General features: G+C 38.7%; 1 protein-coding gene across 1 annotated transcript in view; it reads right to left on the bottom strand.

Moving 5' to 3' along the window:
• USP7 (ubiquitin specific peptidase 7) overlaps window positions 1-21,335 on the bottom strand; it is a 99,525-nt gene that overhangs the window by 27,774 nt on the left and 50,416 nt on the right. Inside the window, exons 7-15 of the mRNA XM_034785006.1 lie at window positions 17,034-17,164; window positions 13,515-13,569; window positions 11,919-11,999; window positions 11,742-11,832; window positions 7,807-7,889; window positions 6,418-6,527; window positions 5,164-5,320; window positions 3,488-3,632; window positions 2,720-2,850 (exon numbers count right to left, since the gene is read on the bottom strand). Coding sequence (XP_034640897.1) covers window positions 2,720-2,850; window positions 3,488-3,632; window positions 5,164-5,320; window positions 6,418-6,527; window positions 7,807-7,889; window positions 11,742-11,832; window positions 11,919-11,999; window positions 13,515-13,569; window positions 17,034-17,164 — 984 coding nt within the window. The remainder of the gene's footprint in view (window positions 1-2,719; window positions 2,851-3,487; window positions 3,633-5,163; window positions 5,321-6,417; window positions 6,528-7,806; window positions 7,890-11,741; window positions 11,833-11,918; window positions 12,000-13,514; window positions 13,570-17,033; window positions 17,165-21,335) is intronic.

Raw genomic sequence — 21,335 nt, 5'->3', positions numbered from 1 at the left:
TTGCACATGGCCCATAGCTCCAGCACGTGAGGACTCCTGCTCCGACCACATATCTTGAACTTTCAGTGACCCCAGGTGTGCTCCCAACTCATCAAGGAGGAGTCAATGATAATAGCCCTGGTTGGCAAAGGCTGGACAAAGGGAACACCTTAGCATATGTTCTTTAGATGCATCTACCACTGCAAGGAGTCCAGGACCTGTTGAGGAAGATGAAACAATCTATACGGGGTGAAGAGCTGGACAGTAAAACATCCTGAGCCAAATGTAGAGGTAGAGAAGGTGCAACCTTGAGAAGTGGGCCACTTGTGTGCAAGCGGGTGGATATGTGGCCCAAAAGCCTCAGGCACACCTGAACTGTCATGGAAGTCAGACTTCACACTGAGGCAAAGGTAGTAAATTGCCTGAAAAGCTCTCAAACTTTTAGAGTCTACTAGGGCCCCAATTAACTTTATTTTCGAAGTGGGAACCAAAGTTGACTTCCCAGTGTTTGGGATGAGACCTAGATGATCGCGCAAGAACAGCATAATGTTGACGTGAGCAAGAATTTCCTTTCTGAACCTGCCCCTCAGTAACCTGTCATCCAGATACTGGAAGATGTGGATTCCTTTCTTCCTGAGATATGCCGTCACAACCACACATTCAGTAAAAACACAAGGGGCAGAATAGAAGCCGAATGGAAGCGCCATATACTGAACATGGTGCTCTGCTATGACAAATCAAACCAATTTCCTGTGACCCGGCAAAATCACCACATGAAAGTAGGCGTCGGGAAGGTCGAGATCAGCAAACCAGTCTCTCTGAGACAATGTTGGGAGAATAGCCGATAGAGTGATCTTTTGGAACCTCATGTATCTGATATATCTGTAGACGCCACAAAGGTAGAAAATGGATCTTATCCCGCTCTTGGATTTGGGCAGCAGAAAGTACCAGGAACAGAAGTCGTGACCACAGTATTCCGGAAGAATCTCCTCTGCTGCTCCCCTACCCAGTAGAGAGCAAACCTGCTCGCGGAGCAGCATCTTGTGAGAGAAATCCCTGAAGAAGGATAGGGCTGGAGAGTCGGGGGGAGGGATGGAGAGGAAATGGATGAAATAGCCTGATCTGACAGTGCCCCAGATGTCAGTGGTGATCAAGCCCAAGCATCGTGAAAGCGGGCCACCCAGCCCCCCAAATGGAGGGAATGAGGAGAAAGGAGCAAAAACTGGAACACTGCTCTGGACCAAGGAGTCAAAATGGGTGCTTGGAGGGTGACAGGGAAGGGCGTCTGAACTGACCAAACTCCGGGCCCAAATGCCTCCTCCTCATGTATGGGGATCATTGTTGGGGATCACTCCCCTACATGACAGACAATGTTTAAACCCTGGTGAGGGTATCAAGAGGGAAATACTTAAACTACAGCTAACTAACACTAAAGCTAACTAACTCTATATTATGGTACTAATTAACTATATAGAACTAGAAAAGTCACTAAAATAGAAGGATTTTGAGGTGAAAACCACACTGGGATCCGACTACAGCCATGGGTGATAAGAGGGAACTGGGGGAGGGGAGGGAGGCACCTCATATAACTAGGGAGGGGCTATGGCCACGAGCGCTGCCCCTCTACGGGTTACTGATAGGCAAAATTATCTGGCTCCAGTGTGCTGGACGTGCACAAGCCCAAATAGAATACATAACCGCATCTACTCAAAGAAGAACTGTTTGTTGGATCAAGCCTTAAGCTGGTGGTTCACACCAAACAATAAGTAACTTAAACAACTAGAGAACCCAAAGTTTGATTTGGGTGGTTTTAACATTAGAAACACAAATCAGACGTCAAGAATTATAACAGGAGTTCTCGAAGTGGGAGTTGGGACCCTGAGGGGGTCGCAAGGTTATTACATGGGGGGGTCATGAGCTGTCAGCCTCCACCCCAAACCCCTCTTTGCGTCCAGCATTTATAATGGTGTTAAATATATAAAAACGTGTTTTTAATTTATAAGGGGTCTCACTCTGAGGCTCGCTATGTGAAAGGGGTCACCAGTACAAAAGTTTGAGAACCACTGAATTATAACATTCAAAAACCAGTCGGAGAACACTTCAACCTCCCTGGTCACTCAATTACAGACTTAAAAGTGGCAATTCTCCAACCAAAAAAAACTTCAAAAAACAGACTCCAAGAAACTGCAGAATTGGAATTAATTTGCAAACTGGACACCATTAAATTAGGCTTGAATAAAGACTGGGAGTGGATGGGTCATTACACAAAGTAAAAACTTATTTCCCCATGCAAATTTTTCCCCTACTGTTACTCACACCTTATTGTCAACTGTTGGAAATGGGCCATCCTGATTATCACTACTAAAGTTTTTTTTCCTCCTGCTGATAATAGCCCACCTTTATTGATTAGTCCCATTAGAGTTGGTATGGCAACACCCATTTTTTCATGTTCTATGTGTATATACATCTTCCTACTGTATTTTCCACTGCATGCATCCGATGAAGCGGGTTTTAGCCCACGAAAGCTAATGCTCAAAATAAATTTTTTAGTCTCTAAGGTGCCACCAGTACTCCTCATTCTTTTTGCTGAATAAAGAAGATGCAAATGTAAGCAGACCCTGGGCAAGACCACCATATCTAGCATATCTGTTTTCTAGAATTCTGACTACTATTAAGTCAATATTCTTATCTTCAAATTTCAAAGCAGAAGTTGGTTTTAAGTTACTGTTTGAAAGCTGACCTGCACTTGCATGTAGAGGTGAGCTTCCTGCCTCTCCTTCCTCTTTTGAGCTTCTATTCTCTTTTCTTCTTGTAGCCGTTCTACTAATTGTTGAGGAATATCATGGTCTGTGACAGGTTGCAAAACTTCACCTAAAAAGAAAGTGGGTTTGTGATGTCATTTTACAATAATTTATATCTAACAGGGCTTTCATATACACTCATGACTATTCTTGGGGCAACAATTTCTGATGATAAGCTAAGGAAAGCTTTTACACCTTTAAAACCACAGTTTATCTAATATAGCATCATTACATTCTGGCACAAGATGAACTTTCTAATCTAGGCTAGACTACACCATTTTCATGATTTATATCTTACCCTTATGAAGGATTCAATTAAATGTCAGATTTTTAGGATAATACATTTTTACTGACACTCAAATTTATACATATCAAGCCTGATCTAGTTCTCGTCACTAAGGGTTCAGTTACATTAAAATAATGGTAATCCATTTCTACTGTTCAAAATACAATCACTGTGAAGAGAAAGTGAAGTATTGTAGTGTACACTTATGACACCACTATGTCAGCTAAAGACATTTTTGATTTTGAATAAAGACTGGTCAAACACTAACATTTTCCAAGGTTAACTGCAGCTTTCTGAAGCTCCATCATATGGTGAAAGATTACAACAATTTAGGATTCAAAGATAACCATAGACCTCTGCATTTCAACAACTGGGTTTAATCAACATTCACACAAAAAAAGATACACAAATATATACATACTTAATTTTGATTCCCTGATGTAAACCAACATGTAAGCATTAGTACAGTGCCGAACGGATAAGTCATCATCATGACCTCCATAATTGTGTTCGATTGCTTCTTCCTTTGTACATCTCGATACAACATCATCATCAAATTTACACCACTGGGGGAAAAAGTGAATTATTTAAAGATACAAAAAAAGTATTCTTGACACAAATTAACTCACACCTTAATTGACTTAAATTACATGCAAGAAATAGGAACTCTTTTTTTTTTCCTCTTTGAAGTGGATAGCTCAGTGGTTTGAGCATTGGCCTGCTAAACCTAGGGTTGTGAGTTCAATCCTTGAGGGGGCCATTTAGGGAACTGGGGTAAAAATCTGTCTGGGGATTGGTCCTGCTTTGAGCAGGGGGTTGGACTAGATGACCTTCTGAGGTCCCTTCCAACCCTGATATTCTATTCTATTCTAAGTGACTGAAATATAAAACTTTTTCTCCAAGCAACAGAATAATTTTTTTAAAAATATCCCACTGGTTCAACATAAGTTGTGAAACCTTCTATTTTTACAAAAAATAAAGAGGGCCTTAAATTTCTGACGCTTTATTAATTAAATATTTGAGCCTGTTTTATGAAAAACAGCAATCTTTAGCCAAACTATTCAAATTATTATTTACCTTAACAGAATCTGATCTGTTATCCAAATATATTTCATTACTACCATGAGGTTCAGATAGCTGATGCTGATTTATTGTTGTAGAATGAAATATAAAGCAAGTGGTGCACAAAAGTATCCAACTACTACTTGTAAATTTTAAACATACTGTGGCAAATATGGAATAAAACATCCCAAAACTTCATATCTGTAAACTATCTATTGTGGAAATTAAAGGGGAAATATGAAAAACAAATTTACATTGAATCTTGGCTTTCTCCTCTTAAATATAAACAATTAACTGCTCAAAAACATTTTATGGTGCACATAATGCAACTATCTCAAAGAAAGATGTACCTGACCTATAAACTTCCAGTTATATTTAGTCATCAGAATGGCCTATCTCATAATATTAGGAGAACATCAGAGGGAAACAGAGTGTTGAATCAGAGATGTTAGAAACACTTCCCTAACTTTTTCCTGGATTTAAATATATGTATTAGAGACAGTAAAGACATAAGACATGCTGGGCAGCCTCCTTCTGCACACACTAATTTCTTCTTTTGGAGCCCTAGTATGTATGTGTGTGACTGCAAGGATTCTTCTAGCTAAATTATTTGGCCACAAGCCAACCAACAGCAGGCAAGCATGAGCCTGCTCCTCCTTAAGTGGGCGAGAGACCCCTAATGCCTCAAACTGTCAGTACCTTCCTAAAACAAAAACAGATGAAGATTTTTTTGTACAACTTAAGTTTCCCTAAGTCTGTGGGACTGGAAGCTGAGTGAGAGAGGAACAATTTAATAAACTCTGTCGAGAACAAGCATTGTATTGGAGAAAATGAACTTAGTTTCAAAGACAAGTATTCTAGTAGTCCCCACTCCTGGAAACCAAAAAGTTCCTAGGGCAACTCTAATCAGCAATAGGAATCTTAATTGCAGGTTTCTCAGTTGCTCCATGACAGAAGCTTCAACTGCCTCAAAAGACAGAATAAGACACCCTCTACAAACAAACAAAATAGTTTGGTTGCTTTTTCAATACTTACTTTGCCATCCCCTTTAGGATTTAAGTAAACAACATAATGTCCGCCATGGTTATCTCCACTATGTACTAGTACTGCATGAAGGATGTAATTTGCAGCATCTTTAGGGTCTGTTTTTTGTAAAAATTCATCAAGTGGCAACTGTTCAGGAAATTCAAACCTAATTTTAAAAAAAGTTAGGTATTTTTACTTGTAGTTAAGAGAATAATACTCTTATGCTGAAATGTATTTACACTTATAAACTTCACTAAAGAAAGTTACAGTACATAACTGAACAAGTCAAATTACAACATCATTTTTATCTGAGATTAACTGCAATGACTGGGTAAAGCAGCGTATTTTACATTGTTAATATGGGATATAAATAATCTTTGTATACACAAGGGACCAAATTCTGCTCTCAGTTACAAAGCAGTGTAAATTCAGAATAACTCAGCTGAAGTCAAGAAGTTACTCTGGATTTACCACAATGTAAACGAGAACAGAATCTAGCTCAAAAACCCATTCCTTGCAGGTGCTGCAAGACTGCAACTGCTAAATGAGGTACCTTTTGATTGGAACGCTATTGTTATTTTGCATCAGACCACACTACACAACATTCTCCAATTATTGTAACATATAGATTTCCTCAATTTCCTTTTTTGCTGGAAAATAGTAAATTAATTTGCAAACAGAACTGAAGTGTCCAGAACTCATTTCATAGAGGTGTACCCGGCTGATACAAAATCCACATAAAAGAAAGTACAGGTTTTTTCAAACTGCACATCTACTTGTGGTACGAACGTCCTGAAATAGAGCGTGTGTGTGGTGGAGCCAAAAGAAAAAGTGACATGAGTAGGGGAGACCCAGTAATTCTGTTTATTCTTGCAGCAGGAATTTGGTACATATTAAAAACAGTGGCTTACTACACTATTGCAACTTCTCTTATTTTTTTGATACCCAAATGATGTAAACAAGGTTCTATATAAAATTGCATCATTTAAAAAAACCTAAACAACTTGTTAATTATTTCATATCCCAGTAAATGGTTAACAATGGATATTTAATAAACAGCTGAATCTGTCAATCAGAACACTAAAGATTCATAAGTCAACAATGCACATTATCAGAACTATTTCTTGGGAGCTTTCTTCAGCTATGTCTTCATGTACCTTTCCCTGCTGGTGTCAACTGAAAACCCAAAAGCCAGACTTTGGGCAAAATAGTTTCCATATCATATTTCAACAAGTTCAAACTTTATCATGGCAAAAGAGTTACCTATCATTTATCTTGATGTTTTGGTCAGTTTGAGGGTCATACATAAATCTCATGAGCTGAAGATGTAACACTGGTGGCAATGTTAAGAACTTCACACCTTTCTCTGCCTCCTGTATGTTTGAAAAGAATGCAAGTTCAGACTCTAAGTTTGTCTTCTTAAACTACTCAAAGAAAATAATTTTTACCCATAAACTGCATTTCTCAGATTAGTTTGTACTACATGAGCTTTCATCTACACCACACAATAGACAGATAGGGGCAACAAGGATATTTCATAACTTTTTGGTACTTTGGTACCCTCTTGAGCTTCCCAGCTGCTACTGCAGTAGCACTTAGAACAAAATAGTTAATTATTTAAAAGAAGAGCAGTAAGTAAGGCAAATGCATCATAACATCACAATGAGCTACTAAGAATAAATGAACAAGCAAGTTGTCAATGAATAAAAAAAAAATGTATATAGATGCAATATAGCACCAGTGAAACTTCTAAGTTCAAGAAGGTTGATCCAGCTAGTGCTGGAAGATTGCTGAGTGAAAGGTCCTCCCATTATAGCTAGCTTTTCTTTTTATTTCTTGCTATTGCAATCTTGGGAGAACTCAGGTAAAACTTGTGACTTCAGAGAGACCTTACTAAACAGGGAAGATAGAAGAGTCAAGATGCACATCATACAGTGGATCACCAAAGACACTGTTTTCAGACTACCAAACATAACAAGAGGGCAGTGAACAAGCCAGACATTGCTGCAATACCTTACCACAAGAAGAGCATTTACATATTTTTTGTTTTTCCAATTTATTTTTAACTATTATTGACAAGAGTTATGCTTGTTGTAAAAAAAAAAATCATCTTAACCAAACCAGTTTTAGACAAGGACTTCTGCTTTTCACACAGTGGTAGGCCAAGTGAAACTGAAAAGCCAGAGAGAGATGGACTGGTGTAAAGAGATGAATGGCAAAAAAATATTCTGCAACTTCAGTTGGTGCCTCTTCCTGTTTGTGGGTGGCATATAGATACACATGCAAATGCAGACTAACTTTACTAAAGTAGTTGAATGGATTGTCACTTTGAAATCAAATATCAGTTGAAAAATAGAATCTAAATTTAAATGCAAGTTATAATTTCTTCTTTGGTAAAAACATGATAATTTATAACAAAACCATAGGGAAAAGCAAATTGCATTGCTGAAGTCTTCATTTCAAAGTAACTTAACAAGAATTAACAAAATATACACAAGCTTGCTTAGAAGGAAGCCACCACAACCAGTTAATGCAAGTTTGCATGAATTTCAGAACATTTTTGATCAAGGTAATTCAACAGCTAGCTCTCGTTGGAAATCCTTTATCAAGGTTCTGGAAAGAAAACTTGGTACTTCCTCTTGAATTTTATACCTGCAAGCCATGTTCTCCTGCATCGTATTTGTTATCACCATCCAGCTGTTCTACTGCAACATAATCAATGAAGGACTCAAATACTAAGTAAGAAGCAGAAGGAAAAAAACAGAAGTTTACTAAAACAATGTGCAGACTCAATGCAAAAACATTAAAAAGAGCAAAATAATTCGCAAAACTTACTCAAGTCTAATTGAAGATTTCTGTCTTCGTAGAGTGAAAAAATATGTTATATTGCTTAAGAATTTCAAACAACAGATTGAGATTTATTTGGAATTAGAGGGGACAAATATAGATTTTAAAATGTATTTTAAAATGACAGGTCATTAAATGGTCTACCAGCTTTCTACATTCACCTTGTGAGTGACACACAGTTACTTACCTGTGCTGTAACTGTTGTTCTTCGAGATGGGGTGCAGATATGTATTCAATTCAGGTGTGCACATACCTAGTGCACTGAAGCCAGAGAATTCTGCTCAGCAGTACCCATCAGGGTGGTGCTCGCATCCTCTGTTGCTTGTAGCCCATTCTATGGCTATATAAAGGCAGCACCACCTCAACCCAGCCCTTCAGTTCCTTTGCCCCGGAATCTAGGACTAGAGACTCAAAAGCACAGGGGATGGAGGGTAGGTCATGGAATACATGCCTACACCCACATCTCAACAGTTACAGCACAGATAAGTAACAGTCTTTTTCTTCTTTGAGTGGTTGCTGACATGTATTCCGCTAAGGTAACTCACAAGCAGTACCGGTAGGAGTTGGGACTTGGAGTTTATTTAAAGACTGCAGAACTGACTTCTCAAAGTTTGCATTTGATCTAGATAACAAGGTAACAGCATAATGTTTGGTACAAATACATACAGAAGATTGGGTAGTAGCCCTACAAATATCAAATATTGAAACATCACTAAGAAATGCAATCAATGTTGCTCACTTGGGCTCTCACTGAATGAGTCCTAATTCCTGTGGGGGTGTGGTCTGAGCTACTCCATAAGCTGTGGAAATGCAGGAAGTTATCCACTTGGAAACAGCCTGCCCAAAGATTGGCTGACCTTTGATCTCATCCTCATAAAATACAAAAAGTCGAGATAATGAACAAAACGTTTTGGTCCTTTCCAGATAGAATGCAAGGCACCACCGGACATTTAACATATGAAGACGCTGTTCTTCTGCATTTGAGTGCAGCTTAGGAAAGAATACAGGTAAGAAAATAACCTAGTTAAAGTCAAACTGTAAAACGACTTTAGACAAAACCTTTGGATGTGATCTCAAGGAAACTGTGTATACGGCAGCCCTACCATTAAGGCCTGCATTTTGCTGACTCTTATAGATTTTATAGTAACAAGAAAGTCTGTTTTTGGGAAAGGAGAGACAACGGACAAGTTGCTAGCGGCTCAAATAGAGGACACACAAGGACAGCCAATACACTACTGAAGTCCAACAATGGGACCATTTCCTTCACAGGTGGAAACAGGTGGACTATACCTTTCAGAAATTTCACTACCATGGAGTCTGAGAAAACTGACTTCCCTCGGATTGGAAGATGGAACGCCAAGATCACCACAAAATGAACCCTCAACAAGCTAAGAGCCAGACCCTAAGATTCAAATGCAACAAGTAATCCAAAATGTCCTGAACACAAGCTAACATTGGTTGAATTCCCTTACCAAAAACTACTTCCACCTGGCCAAATATATAGTCCTAGTAGATGGTTTTCTACTATTAAGTAAAACACTCCAAACTGCTTCTGAATATTGCCTTCCTCCTCATCTTACATGTACTATCCATGCCGTGAAGTATAGATCTCTCAGCACCAGATATGCAACCTGGCTGTGGTGTCCACTCAATAGTTCAGGAAGGAGAGGAAGAGATCTATGAGGTCGAACTGACAGACTCAGAAGGTTGGAGAACCAACACTGTCTTGGCCAAGTCAGTGGAATAAGAATCAGTTAAGCATGGTCCAACTTCAGTTTGAGGACAACCTGAGAGATTAGAGGAATGGGGGGAAAGGCGTACATCAGGGCCACTCCTCAATTCAATTGGAAGGCATCAGTTAAAGACCCTGGGCTGAGTCCTGCTCGAGAACAAAACTGATGGCATTTTTTTTGTTATCCTTTGTTGCACAGATTGACCGATGGGATATCCCATTCCCTGAAGATGGCCCTCACAAGATTGCTCTTCAGAGACCATTGGTGGTTCTCAGAGAAAGTTCAGCTGAGATGATCAGCCAACTGGTTTTAAGGACCTGATAAGCGTGTGGCTGGGGACATATCATCCTGGATGCAAAAGTGCCAAAACTTTATTGCTCCTTGACAAAGCTGATTGAGGCAGACTCCTGTTTGTTCACATATTACATTATGGTGGTATCATTGATAAGTATGTGACTGTTTGCCAGCCGCAAGACGAGCTGGCTGGTTAAAGTTGGAACCAGAGGGCATTCTCTTGTGAGACTTGCGTCTTCTCTTAGAGAAGTCCAGTTGCTTTGCAGAATAAGAAGGTTGTCTGAAATACTGTTGGGAGTACCAATGGAACTGCTGTTGTTGTTGCTGATCCCCATAACAGCAACTTTTAATTGCCGGGGTATAACCCCTTAAGAACTATAACATGGTTCTGGCATCCTTAAAAGAACGTAATGCCTCATCTATCTTTTCAGAAAACAAAGACCATCAATCAAACAAACATCTGTGATCTGTTGCATGTCTGGAGCAACGTCAGAGTTCTGCATCCAAGGAACCCTTCACAGCTGAGGCCATAATCTTAGATGAATTGTCTGCCACGTTGCATGCTGACTGTAGCAACATCTTAGCCACTTTGAGGCCCTTTGCCAGGAAAGACTGAGAAGGAACTGATGGGGGTTGGGGCAGTGTCACAGTTACATAAACCATGGGAATGGTTATGAGGTCCAGAGGGCTCAAGCACCTCCCCAATGGGTACTGTTAAGCAACGTTCTCTAGCTTTGGGATGCATGTGCACATGAGTGGAATACATGTCTGGAACCCCTTGAACCGTCTGCTTGGTTTACTGAAGTCTTAGGTGGCTCTATATTTCTTGCCTTCATGCCAATGACTTGCTCATGTAATTAACATTTAGCAACTGCTACACTGCTTGACTCAGTTAGCTGCTCTCTTGGTTTTTATTAACATCTCCATTTGTATGTAAAAATGGTCTGAGTTACTCAAAAATTCATTTGCTCCAGTTGATCATGTCTATACTACTCCTGGGGGAATTCTGCACATGTGCACAGAATTCATGTATCCTGCAGATTTCTGTGGCCTGTGCTTCCCCTGCCATGCTGGACCCTCTGCATTTATTTATTGACAAATAAAACTTGCAGAATTTTTAAATATTGTGCATAGAATTTTTTATTTTATGACACAGAATTTTTATTTTTTTTGGAGCAGAATGCCCTCAGGAGTACTATACTTAAATCATAATCCATGTGACATTATTACTATTGCAGAAGCAACTAATTCAGGGTATTACAAAATATTATGACATCAGAAGAGGAGTTAGTAGGAAAAATAGATGAACTCTTAAAATACAAGATGATCCTAACAAGAAATGAGGGGAAAGGAAAAAAGAAAAAATGGCCAATGCAAGCAGAATCTCTCTAAATCAGGGGTTCTCAAACTGGGAGTCATGACCCCACAGGAGGTCGCAAGGTTATTACATATGGGGGAGGAGGAGTGTCATATTCAGAGGCTTGCTGTGTGACGGGGTTACCAGTACAAAAGTTTGAAAACCACTGCTCTAAATAGAAAAATCTGTGAGGTATCTTCATGCTAAGACACCAACTTATGAAATCAAACGCCTTATTTTCCAAGGCGATGAGCCCTTGCAAATCTATTTGAAGTCAATGAGGTAGGTGGGTGCTCAGCATCTCTGAAAATCAGCCCCAAAATTTAATTTGTGCATACAGAATACATATCACTTACTATTTTTCTTTCCCTTTATACTTAGCTGGATGTCATAATAATCCTCTATTCGTTCAGACCGATAGTCTACGTGTTTGCATTGAATGTAAGACTGCAAACAAAAATAAAGATAGGATTTCAATATGTACAAAACAACAGAATTAATTTTAAAAATTTGTTAACTGACTAAATACATACCACCATCTTTCCTCTGAATAATTTAGGGATAGTGCCTTCTACACACGTGCCTTTCATTTTATTTTCCACATTATCAAGCAACTGAAAGAAATTAGATTTGCACTGTTATACATCCTGAACTACCTTTTTCTGAATTTGTTTACTTAAAGTATATAAATTTAATTTAATGATGAAACTTTGGGGACTTCACTTTTTCTTGTGCTACTCATTAGTCACTTCTCCTTTCTATTAATCCTTTAAGTCACCCTTTCCCCACAAATCCTTTCAGGGCTATCCCCATGCCATTTCCCCTTAGATTTGAAGAACTTTGCAAAAGTCTGTGATGCACTAGAACAGCAGGATAAAACCCACAAGCAGAGTACCTTCAGACTCTTCCTGGAAGGTGGAAAATGGCTATATCACTTGCAATGCATGTAATCTCCAACTGCTTATGGAATAGAAATGGATCTTCCTTCTCAGTAAACAAAAACAACAAAACAAAAAAGAGCAGGTGGCATAATGAGGCTACCATAAAGGTGACCTACAATATATATTTTTTTTAAATTGGGCTTGTGCCTTTTAGAAGTATCAGGAATGTAACATCTGGACTTCCCTGGTTTTGTTAGAGGACCACTGTGAACACTTTTCATTTAATTGAAGGAGCAAAGATGCTGAATCTTTTAACAGATTTCTATTCACAATGTTAGTCACTAAAGTTGTATAGCTTTTCCCAAATGTAAACATAAAACAGTTTTAAATAGACCACAAGTACCTTTCCCCTCATAAGTAAACTAATTTGCTTAGCTCTTGTGTGGTCCCCATTTAACTATTTCTGCGGTCAGAGTCTTTCAACCCAGAAAGAACCTGAATTTCTAATTTAAAAGAAGGGGAGAGAGAAACTATTCAAAAAAAGCACCCAATTCTTTCCCACCATCTTTATTCATCAAAGAAACAAGGGCACATATCCAGTAATTATTTTCCTTTCCAAGCCACCTTTAAATGGCATTTCTCCAATGTGACCTTACAAGGAGAGTCAGCACATTTGAAAAGTCTTCTATATTTTGTTTCTAAACTTTGCTTTCCCTTACAAATTGTGTGTCCCTATCCCCTGGTCCATAAATATAAAGGGCCATATAAAGCTCATGCTATATTTAGAAAGGAAGATACCATGTAAAATGGAACTCTCTAAGCCTTGGTTTACTCTAATCTAAGGCTTGGTCTACACTACCCCCCTAATTCGAACTAAGGTACGCAACTTCAGCTACGTGAATAACGTAGCTGAAGTTCGAAGTACCTTAGTTCGAATTAGTTCGAACTTACCTTGGTCCACACGCGGCAGGCAGGCTCCCCCGTCGACTCCGCGGTACTCCTCTCGGCGAGCTGGAGTACCGCAGTCGACGGCGAGCACTTCCGGGTTCGACTTATCACGTCCAGACTAGACGCGATAAGTCGAACCCAGAAGTTCGATTTCCAGCCGTCGAACTACCGGGTAAGTGTAGCCAAGGCCTAAGGAATCGATTTCAGTATTAATGGGAATTTAGCTAAATATATATATATATGCCAGGAGGCAACACCATGTGTATATGCAGATATCAATAAGAGATGCTGGAAACTTACCACTCGACATAATTCCTGAACATCATGTTGCATGAAACTGTCTAAAGTTTCCCACCTTTATAAGACAAACAAGTAATAACATCACTATATTATAAAAGTGCAGAAATCCAGCATTTAAAAAAAATATTCTGATAATTCAATTTTAGAATAAGAGTTTAAATAAACAATCAGATAAAGGAAGATCTGAAACTGGCATGCTGTATAATTCTACTTTCAAAACCAGATAGACCTGAAAAATGCTGCCGTTTTGTTACAAAAATATTCCATCGGGTGTCTCACTAAAGTGACTTCTACAAAGGTAAACGTCTGCTGTTCCTGTCTTAAAATTACCAGTGCTCTTGGCACTTAATATCTACATCTCATTCTACTTTCTCTTGTTTTCAGATTGGTGAGGGTCTGGACATAAGAGGATATTTGCAAAAAATGTACTGACAGTTTATTTTTTCTCTGAAAAGAAGTCGCTTTTAGAGATCCTTTGTCAGACTGCACATCTAGACATATATCAAAGGACAGACATTAAGACTGGGATTTTGAAAGTACTCTGCATTGGCCTAACTCTGCTCCCATTGACATCAAACATAAAACAGATGGAAGAAGAGTTAAGTCAAAACTGTGCACTTTTGAAAATCCACCTTAAAATATCACACCTTCTTTATTAGTTTTACTTTAAAGTAGAGGTAACATGGAACAACTTCAGAATTGTTTTAATAATTTCAGAATAAGATATCAACGTATACTTCTATACCCCTCTACCTGAAAATCTCCAAGAACTTTATGAAGATTAATTTAAAGATGAAGTTAACTGAGACACAAAGATGTTAAGTGACTTGCCCAAGGCCATATGGGAAATATGTGGCATACTTAAGATTTGAAAACAGATTTCTTGCCACTCTGTTCTGGGCTTTAGCTACTAGTCAAATTAAAGACAAATGAAATAGAGAAGGATTAATTACATCTCTATAAATATCTGATTACTATGTAACATTAAAATGAATAATGCAACTCAAGTAGATGTTCCAAATTAAGAACTAATGGGCAGTACTGGCTTCTCAGGTCAAAGACAACACTTGCTACAGTGGAAAGTCAAATCTAGATTCTGCAGAATTACCACACGGCACCTTAAAGTGGGAGGCGAGAGAGGGGCACTGTCTGGCTTGCTGGGGGAGAGGGAATAGTACCTTATGGACAGGAGGGGCAGTGAGGCTCAGAAGTTGCTGCAAAAAGGGGGTGTGGGGTCAGCGAGGCTGACTCATTCCTAGGAACCCCCCAAGAAGGTCAAGAGGGAAAAGTGAGTGGCTCTAAGACATGCTTTGCCTGTCCCCAAATATTTCAGAGTCCCCTCTTCTCCAAATGCCCACACTGAAGCAGAGCTTCTAGACTTCAGAAGTGGAGGGCTCGCTAACAAGTGCTCTCCATTCAGAACTCCCTTTGAACTCGGTGGAAATCTACTACAAAGTCACAGTTGGCATAACAAGCAAAAATTCCCCTCTATTACATTGCCTTAAAGAGGAATGTTATAATGCCATACTAAACTTCATTGACCTTATAAGAAAGAAGCAAACCAAAGCTAATAGCTAGTGTCAGAAACAAAATGAGCCATATCTAAGTGCTTATGTTGCAGCCAACATCACAGTATTTGAGAGCCCAAGTCTGTTACCAGAAGCAATGACCTTCCACATGATAATTTTGCATATTTAACCTCTGCACCTCAGTAACAGTGGCAGATTAATGCACGGGTCTACAGGGCCCATGCCAATTTGGGGGCCTCCCGCAGGAGCCTGGGTAGAAGAGGGGAGGGGGGTCCACTGGAACTCTGGCCCTACCCCCTGCTCCTGGTCTTCCCCCCAGGGCCCTGCCCCTCTGCTCCCTCCCCCGGCCAGACCAGAAGCTGGAGCTGGGCTGTGGTAAGAGCCACCCAAGGAGCCTGGGGCTGCTGTGGGAAGCCCTCGACCCTTTACCTGCCCTGGGCAGACGGCCAGAACAGCTCCCGGCCCATGTCCCTATCCCCAGCATTTTGATCTATGTCATGAGAAACCGTGTAGTCAGAGACCGCAGTTTCCTTCAGTAATGTTGTAAGTGGTGAAAATGTGCCGTGGGCTGCCATCAGAGATGCAGCTACCTGAAAAAGATCATACTTGAATATCTGAACCTAATTTAAAAGCCACAGTTGCTTCTATTTGAATGGGCAATCTAGAAAGCAATAAAGCAAGAAACTAGTTGGCTAATACAATGCAACACAAGGAAAATGAATCTCAATTTCTTTATACCATAACTATAAATATGGTCCCAACACATTGAAACAAGCCATAATTGTGACGTAAATGCACAAGCACAAAGCAGCTGACTAAAAGGTTTCTGTTGGATCTTGACCTCTAACTTTCATGTGTAGACAAATCCCTAATCTGGAATAAGACAGGGTATGAAGTTAAAGAAGATTATCTATTTCTGATCAACTCCATTTGTGGATGCTCTTATTCTGGAATAAATGTGCCTAATTGTGAATTATTTTAATTCACTACCAAAGAGGATTTAGGGTAGATATATTTAGGATAATCTCAGATTTAAATTTATAAATTTGTCAGACCATATTACAACATGGTACTAGACTAAAAAGATAATAGAAACTGGATACTGGGGGGGACAAAATCAAACAGAAGGAACTAGAAAGGGGTGGATACAAATAAGGTAATTTGTATGATGTGGCACATCTACTTAGTGCTGCAGATACATATTTCATGTTTTAAATCACTAAACAGGATATAGTGAGACGTGACAAAAATGGGATGTTGGTACTGCACTTGTGTTCTGTACATGTGAAAAACCGTATCTTGGTCACAAATAAGTTCTAAAATGGTCATCAATGCAGAGCCACTATAGGTTATAGAAAGGCAAATTATTATTTCTTTTGATAGTATATAAATTTGATAAAAAGGGTACCTGTCCACGGCCCAAGATGTCATTTACAAGTTTAAGTACACCTCTACCCCATATAACGCGACCCGATACAACACGCATTCAGATAGAACGCGGTAAAGCAGTGCTCTGGGGGGGCGAAGCTGCGCACTCCGGCGGATCAAGTTCAATATAATACGGTTTCACCTATAACGCAGTAAGATTTTTTGGCTCCCGAGGACAGCGTTATATCGAGGTAGAGGTGTACACAATTCCACTCTGTTTTCTGTTTAGCCAAATGCATCATCCACTAGATAAATTATAAAACAGATCTTTATTGCTGTAGATGGCTGATGGTTATGTACAAGAAAACATTTGAATTTCAGTTCAGCTGACCTTAGTGTTGTCAGTTAGAGAAATGTTTTTATTGGTAAACTAAGAAATATTAATAAAAGTCATATTAGGAAAGAATAACCATGGACCGCTATCAGACTCTTTTCTATATCTTTCTAAGCTATCCTTAATTTACCTTTACACAAAGCAAAGTACTTTTTAGCAGAAATGTGGAAAAGTTTGATTAAGAACTTTGCTATATCCTAAAAAATATTTTCAAGTTCTGACACTTACCCAAAGGATTTTGTTAGCTTTTTAGTTCCTACTGGTTTGTCACTGTGCTGAAGTTCATAGAATACTCTCTGCAATGCTAAAGGAACACTTTTGGATGAGTCATCTCCTTCTGTGGGCATCATGTACACAGCCTAAAAAATATTTAGTTCAATTAGTATTTAAGAAAATGTGTTTAGTGCTCATATTGTTCCATTCAACACTTGTTCCTGCTCAGATTTATTTCATAGTCCTAATCAATTAACACAGCAGAATAATCTGACACAAATCTCCTACTGTGGTTTACTGTGAAAACTATTACTTACCTGTATTTGTGGTTCTCCAAAGCATGGTAGATAAAGAAAATCAATTGATTTTGCTCACTATAAACTCTTCTAATCATTTATAATTTTTTAAAAAAGTAAATGTGCTGAAGAGTTCAATAATTCCTTCAAACAATGCACCATATACTGTATGTCCATGAAATCATCACAGTAGGATTTGACATATATTGTACAATACTACAACCTATTTGAAAAATGACTCTTTTTTCCAATTTGGTTTTATATGATTGAAAACTATGTGAAGGTAGAAAGGACAACAACAAAAGTGTGTGTGCACAATGAGACACATCAAAAGAGGCTTTGGGGATCAGTGCTAGATCCATTCTTATTTAACATCTTCATCTTCATTAATCATTTGGAAGAGGGAGTGAACAGCATGCTAACTAATTTCACTGATTACTCTAAACTTGGAAGGGTCAAGAACAACAGAGAAATTATAAAAAGGAACCAAAAGGGATTAGGAAATATGAGCAGGCAATGCGATTCAGTTTAGAAAAATGTAAAGTACTCAGGGAAAGGTAACTCCCAAATACTGATATTTAACGGGGGAGACAAATTTAGGAAGCATTAATGTTAAGAGAGAATAGGGGCAATAGCAGAGAGAAAATTAGACAAGAGCTTGAAATAGGATAGGGCCACAAAAAAAAAAAAGCAATTTTGGGCAGACAGATGAAGGAACATCACCTCAAGAAGCAGATACATGATAGATTGCAGCACAATAAAAAGGTGTAGGGTCTTGTGATTAAGTCACTGAACCAGGATTGAGAAAATCTGGTTCAATTCCTGGTCCTGCCACAGACTTCCTGAGCGACCTCGGCACATCACTTAATTTATCCTGTGCCTCAGCTCTACATATGTAAAATGGGGCTAATAATATTTCCATATATAATTAGAGCATTGGCAAGGCAAATTCATTAATGTTTGTGAAGCGCTCAGATACAGTGGTGATGGGAGCCAGATTAAACAAATTAAATAGATTAGATTGATACAGACAAAATGAGGGAGTCTAGAAAAGAGCAACAAAAATTGTTGAAGAGTTGAGGGACCAATTAAGAAGATTAGAAGATCTGAGGAGGTAACAGCTAAGGAGAAGAGCCCAATAACGGACTTCAAATATACATAAAATGTAAATATTTAGCAGGACCAGGAATTTAACATGCTACAATGAGGAGAGTAGCAGTAGAATAACTAAAGTATTGGGATAAATATAATACAGGATAATATTCCTGAATTCTGGAAAACTTCTGGACACTGAATCTATTATACTGTGGAATAGTCTCCACAAGAAAGTGAAAGTCCTATCATACTTGATACAATAAATAATATTGCAGATAAAAATTACAGACAAGTAGTCAACAGTATAAATATGCAGCATGATTCCACACTATCATGTCCCCTCTTCCAGTTCTGATTTACATGATCTGAGTGTATGGAAGAGGACAACTCAGCAATTAAACTCCGTATCATAGGGAAACTATATGTAAATCAGCATCCTGATGGTAAAGAGGGACTATTTGGCACCTTTGTGCGGCAAACACAAATTATCAGTACTCTGCAGAGTCTCCACCCCAGCACTAGAAACACTGCTGGCTTAGCTACTTCAAACAAGACGACAAGTTATTCTGCTTTCCTTTTTCTTTCCAAACCAGCTACTGATTCAAAAATCAAGAATAGTAGTTCAACAAATTTTGCATCCAGTTACTTCCACCAATTCAGTAATTCATTCTCCTTTATAAAACTCTGAGAAGGAAACATGTATTTTGGGAATGGCTGTGCTCCAAACTTGATAGTAATTAGCAATGGTATAACTGAAGATTAGTATATGCCCAGGTCATAGCACCTAGAATTTTCTGTAAAAGTATCTAGGTATTTATACTGCACTTTTCATTGGTACCCGAGTACCTCACAAAGTAATCCGGAGAGAGAAAGTTCTGGGCAGGGGTTCTCTACCCTCATCACTGAGCCAAAAAGCCATATTTTCTAGAAGCATTAACCCTGCTGTCCTGGCCAAATTCCAATTCAGGTATAAGTAAGCCAGAATTCTCCCTCCATTTTCAACTGCAGAAGTTATTTTTCAATTTAATGTTGGGAGCAGAGAGAGCTCAGCACCTTGCAGGTTCAGTCCATATGATTTATATCACCTTGTTATAAGTCAATCTACCTTGGGCAAAGGTAGTAAAAGAAACAGATCCATGATCTTTTGAGTCTTACATATTACAGGCTCATAATATTAGCAGTGATTCATGACACTTTTTTAATGTCTACAAAAACCTCCTTTTCACAAAGCACATAGAAAACTGGTGAGGTATGGATTGACACCAGACACACTGTTTAACCAAAATAAAATATCTATATAAAACCCAATTTTATCAAATGCAGTGCAGAAAAACATAAGAAATCACCAGAACTAGTTTATCAAAACATGCTTTTGGGAAAAAATATAGATATAAACACACACAATATTTAGACAGATAGTGTGTGTATATATTTCCCCCCCCAAAAAGTGTATACTAGGGATTCCACAACCTATCCCAATACTTACATATCTTTATCGTTGGAAAGTTTTTCTTAATATCTAACCTAAATCTCTCTTGCTGCAGATTGAGCCGATTACTTCTTGTTCTACCATCAGTGGTCAACGAGAACAATTTATCACCGTCTGCTTTGCAACAATCCTGAACATATTTGAAGACAGCTATCAGGTCCAGTCTTTTCTCAAGACTAAATATGCCCAGGTATTTTAAACCTTTCCTCACAGGTCAGGTTTTCTAAGACTTCTTTCATTTTTGGTGCTCTCCTCTAGGCTCTCTCCAGTTTGTCCACATCTTTCTTGAAGCGTGGCACCCAAAACTGGACATAATACTCCAGAGTAGGCCTCATCAGTGCAAGTAAACTGGGACAGTTACTTCCTGTGTCATACATACAACACTCCTGTTTACACCCCACAATGATTTGCGATCCACTATAACCCTAGATCATTTTCTGCAGTACTACTGCCTAGCCAGTTATTGGCTATTTTGTATTTGTGCTCTTGATTTTTTTCCTTCTTGGGTGTAGTATTTTGCACTTGTCTTTAGTAAATGTCCTTATGTTGATTTCAGACCAATTCTCCTATTTGTCACGGTCTTTTTGAATTTTAATCCTGTCCTTCGAAGTCCTAGCAACCCCACCCAGCTTAGTGTCATCCATAAAATTTATAAGCACATACTCTACTTCATTATCCAAGTCATTAAGGAAATTATTGACTAGTAAATACCCAGGACAGACTCTTGCAGGATGCTACTAGATAAATCCTCTGAGCCTGACAGTGAATAATTGATAACTACATTTTTATTGGGGGGCGGGGAGGGAATTCTCAATTGTGCAGCCATCTTACAGAAATTTCATCTAGGCCACATTTCCCCAGTTTGCTTATGAAAACGTCATGTGGGACTGTGTCAGATAACTTACTAAAATTAAGATATATCATGTCTACTATTTCCTCCTATCCACTAGGCCAATAACCCTCTCAAAGAAGAAAACTAAGTTGGTTGGGCATGATTTGTTCTTGACAAACCCACGTTGGCTAATACTTACCACCCTATTATCCTCTAGATGCTTACAAATTTATTGTTTGGTAATTTGTTTCAGTATCTTTTCAAGAACTTAAGTTAGACTGGTCTAATTCTCTGTGTCCTCTTTGTTTCCCTTTTTAAAGATAGGTACTATGTTTACCTTTCTCCAGTCCTCAGGGACCTCACCTGTCTTCCATGAGTTTTTGAAGATAATCACTAACAGTTCTGAGATTGCTTCAGCTAGTTTCTTAAGTACCCTAAGGTGAATCTTTTCAGGCCCCGCTGACTTGAATACATCTAACTTATCTAAATATTCTTTAACCTGTTCTTTCCCTATTCTGGTTTGTTTTCCTTCTTCCTTGTTGTTAATATTAATTGTGTTAAGTATGTAGTCACAATCAATCTTTTTAGTGAAGACTGAAGCTATT

Source organism: Trachemys scripta, chromosome 10 (genome assembly GCF_013100865.1).
Source record: "Trachemys scripta elegans isolate TJP31775 chromosome 10, CAS_Tse_1.0, whole genome shotgun sequence".
Classification (NCBI taxonomy): Eukaryota; Metazoa; Chordata; order Testudines; family Emydidae; genus Trachemys; species Trachemys scripta.
Note: the sequence above shows the minus strand (reverse complement) of the source record. Positions and strands in the feature narration are given on the sequence as shown.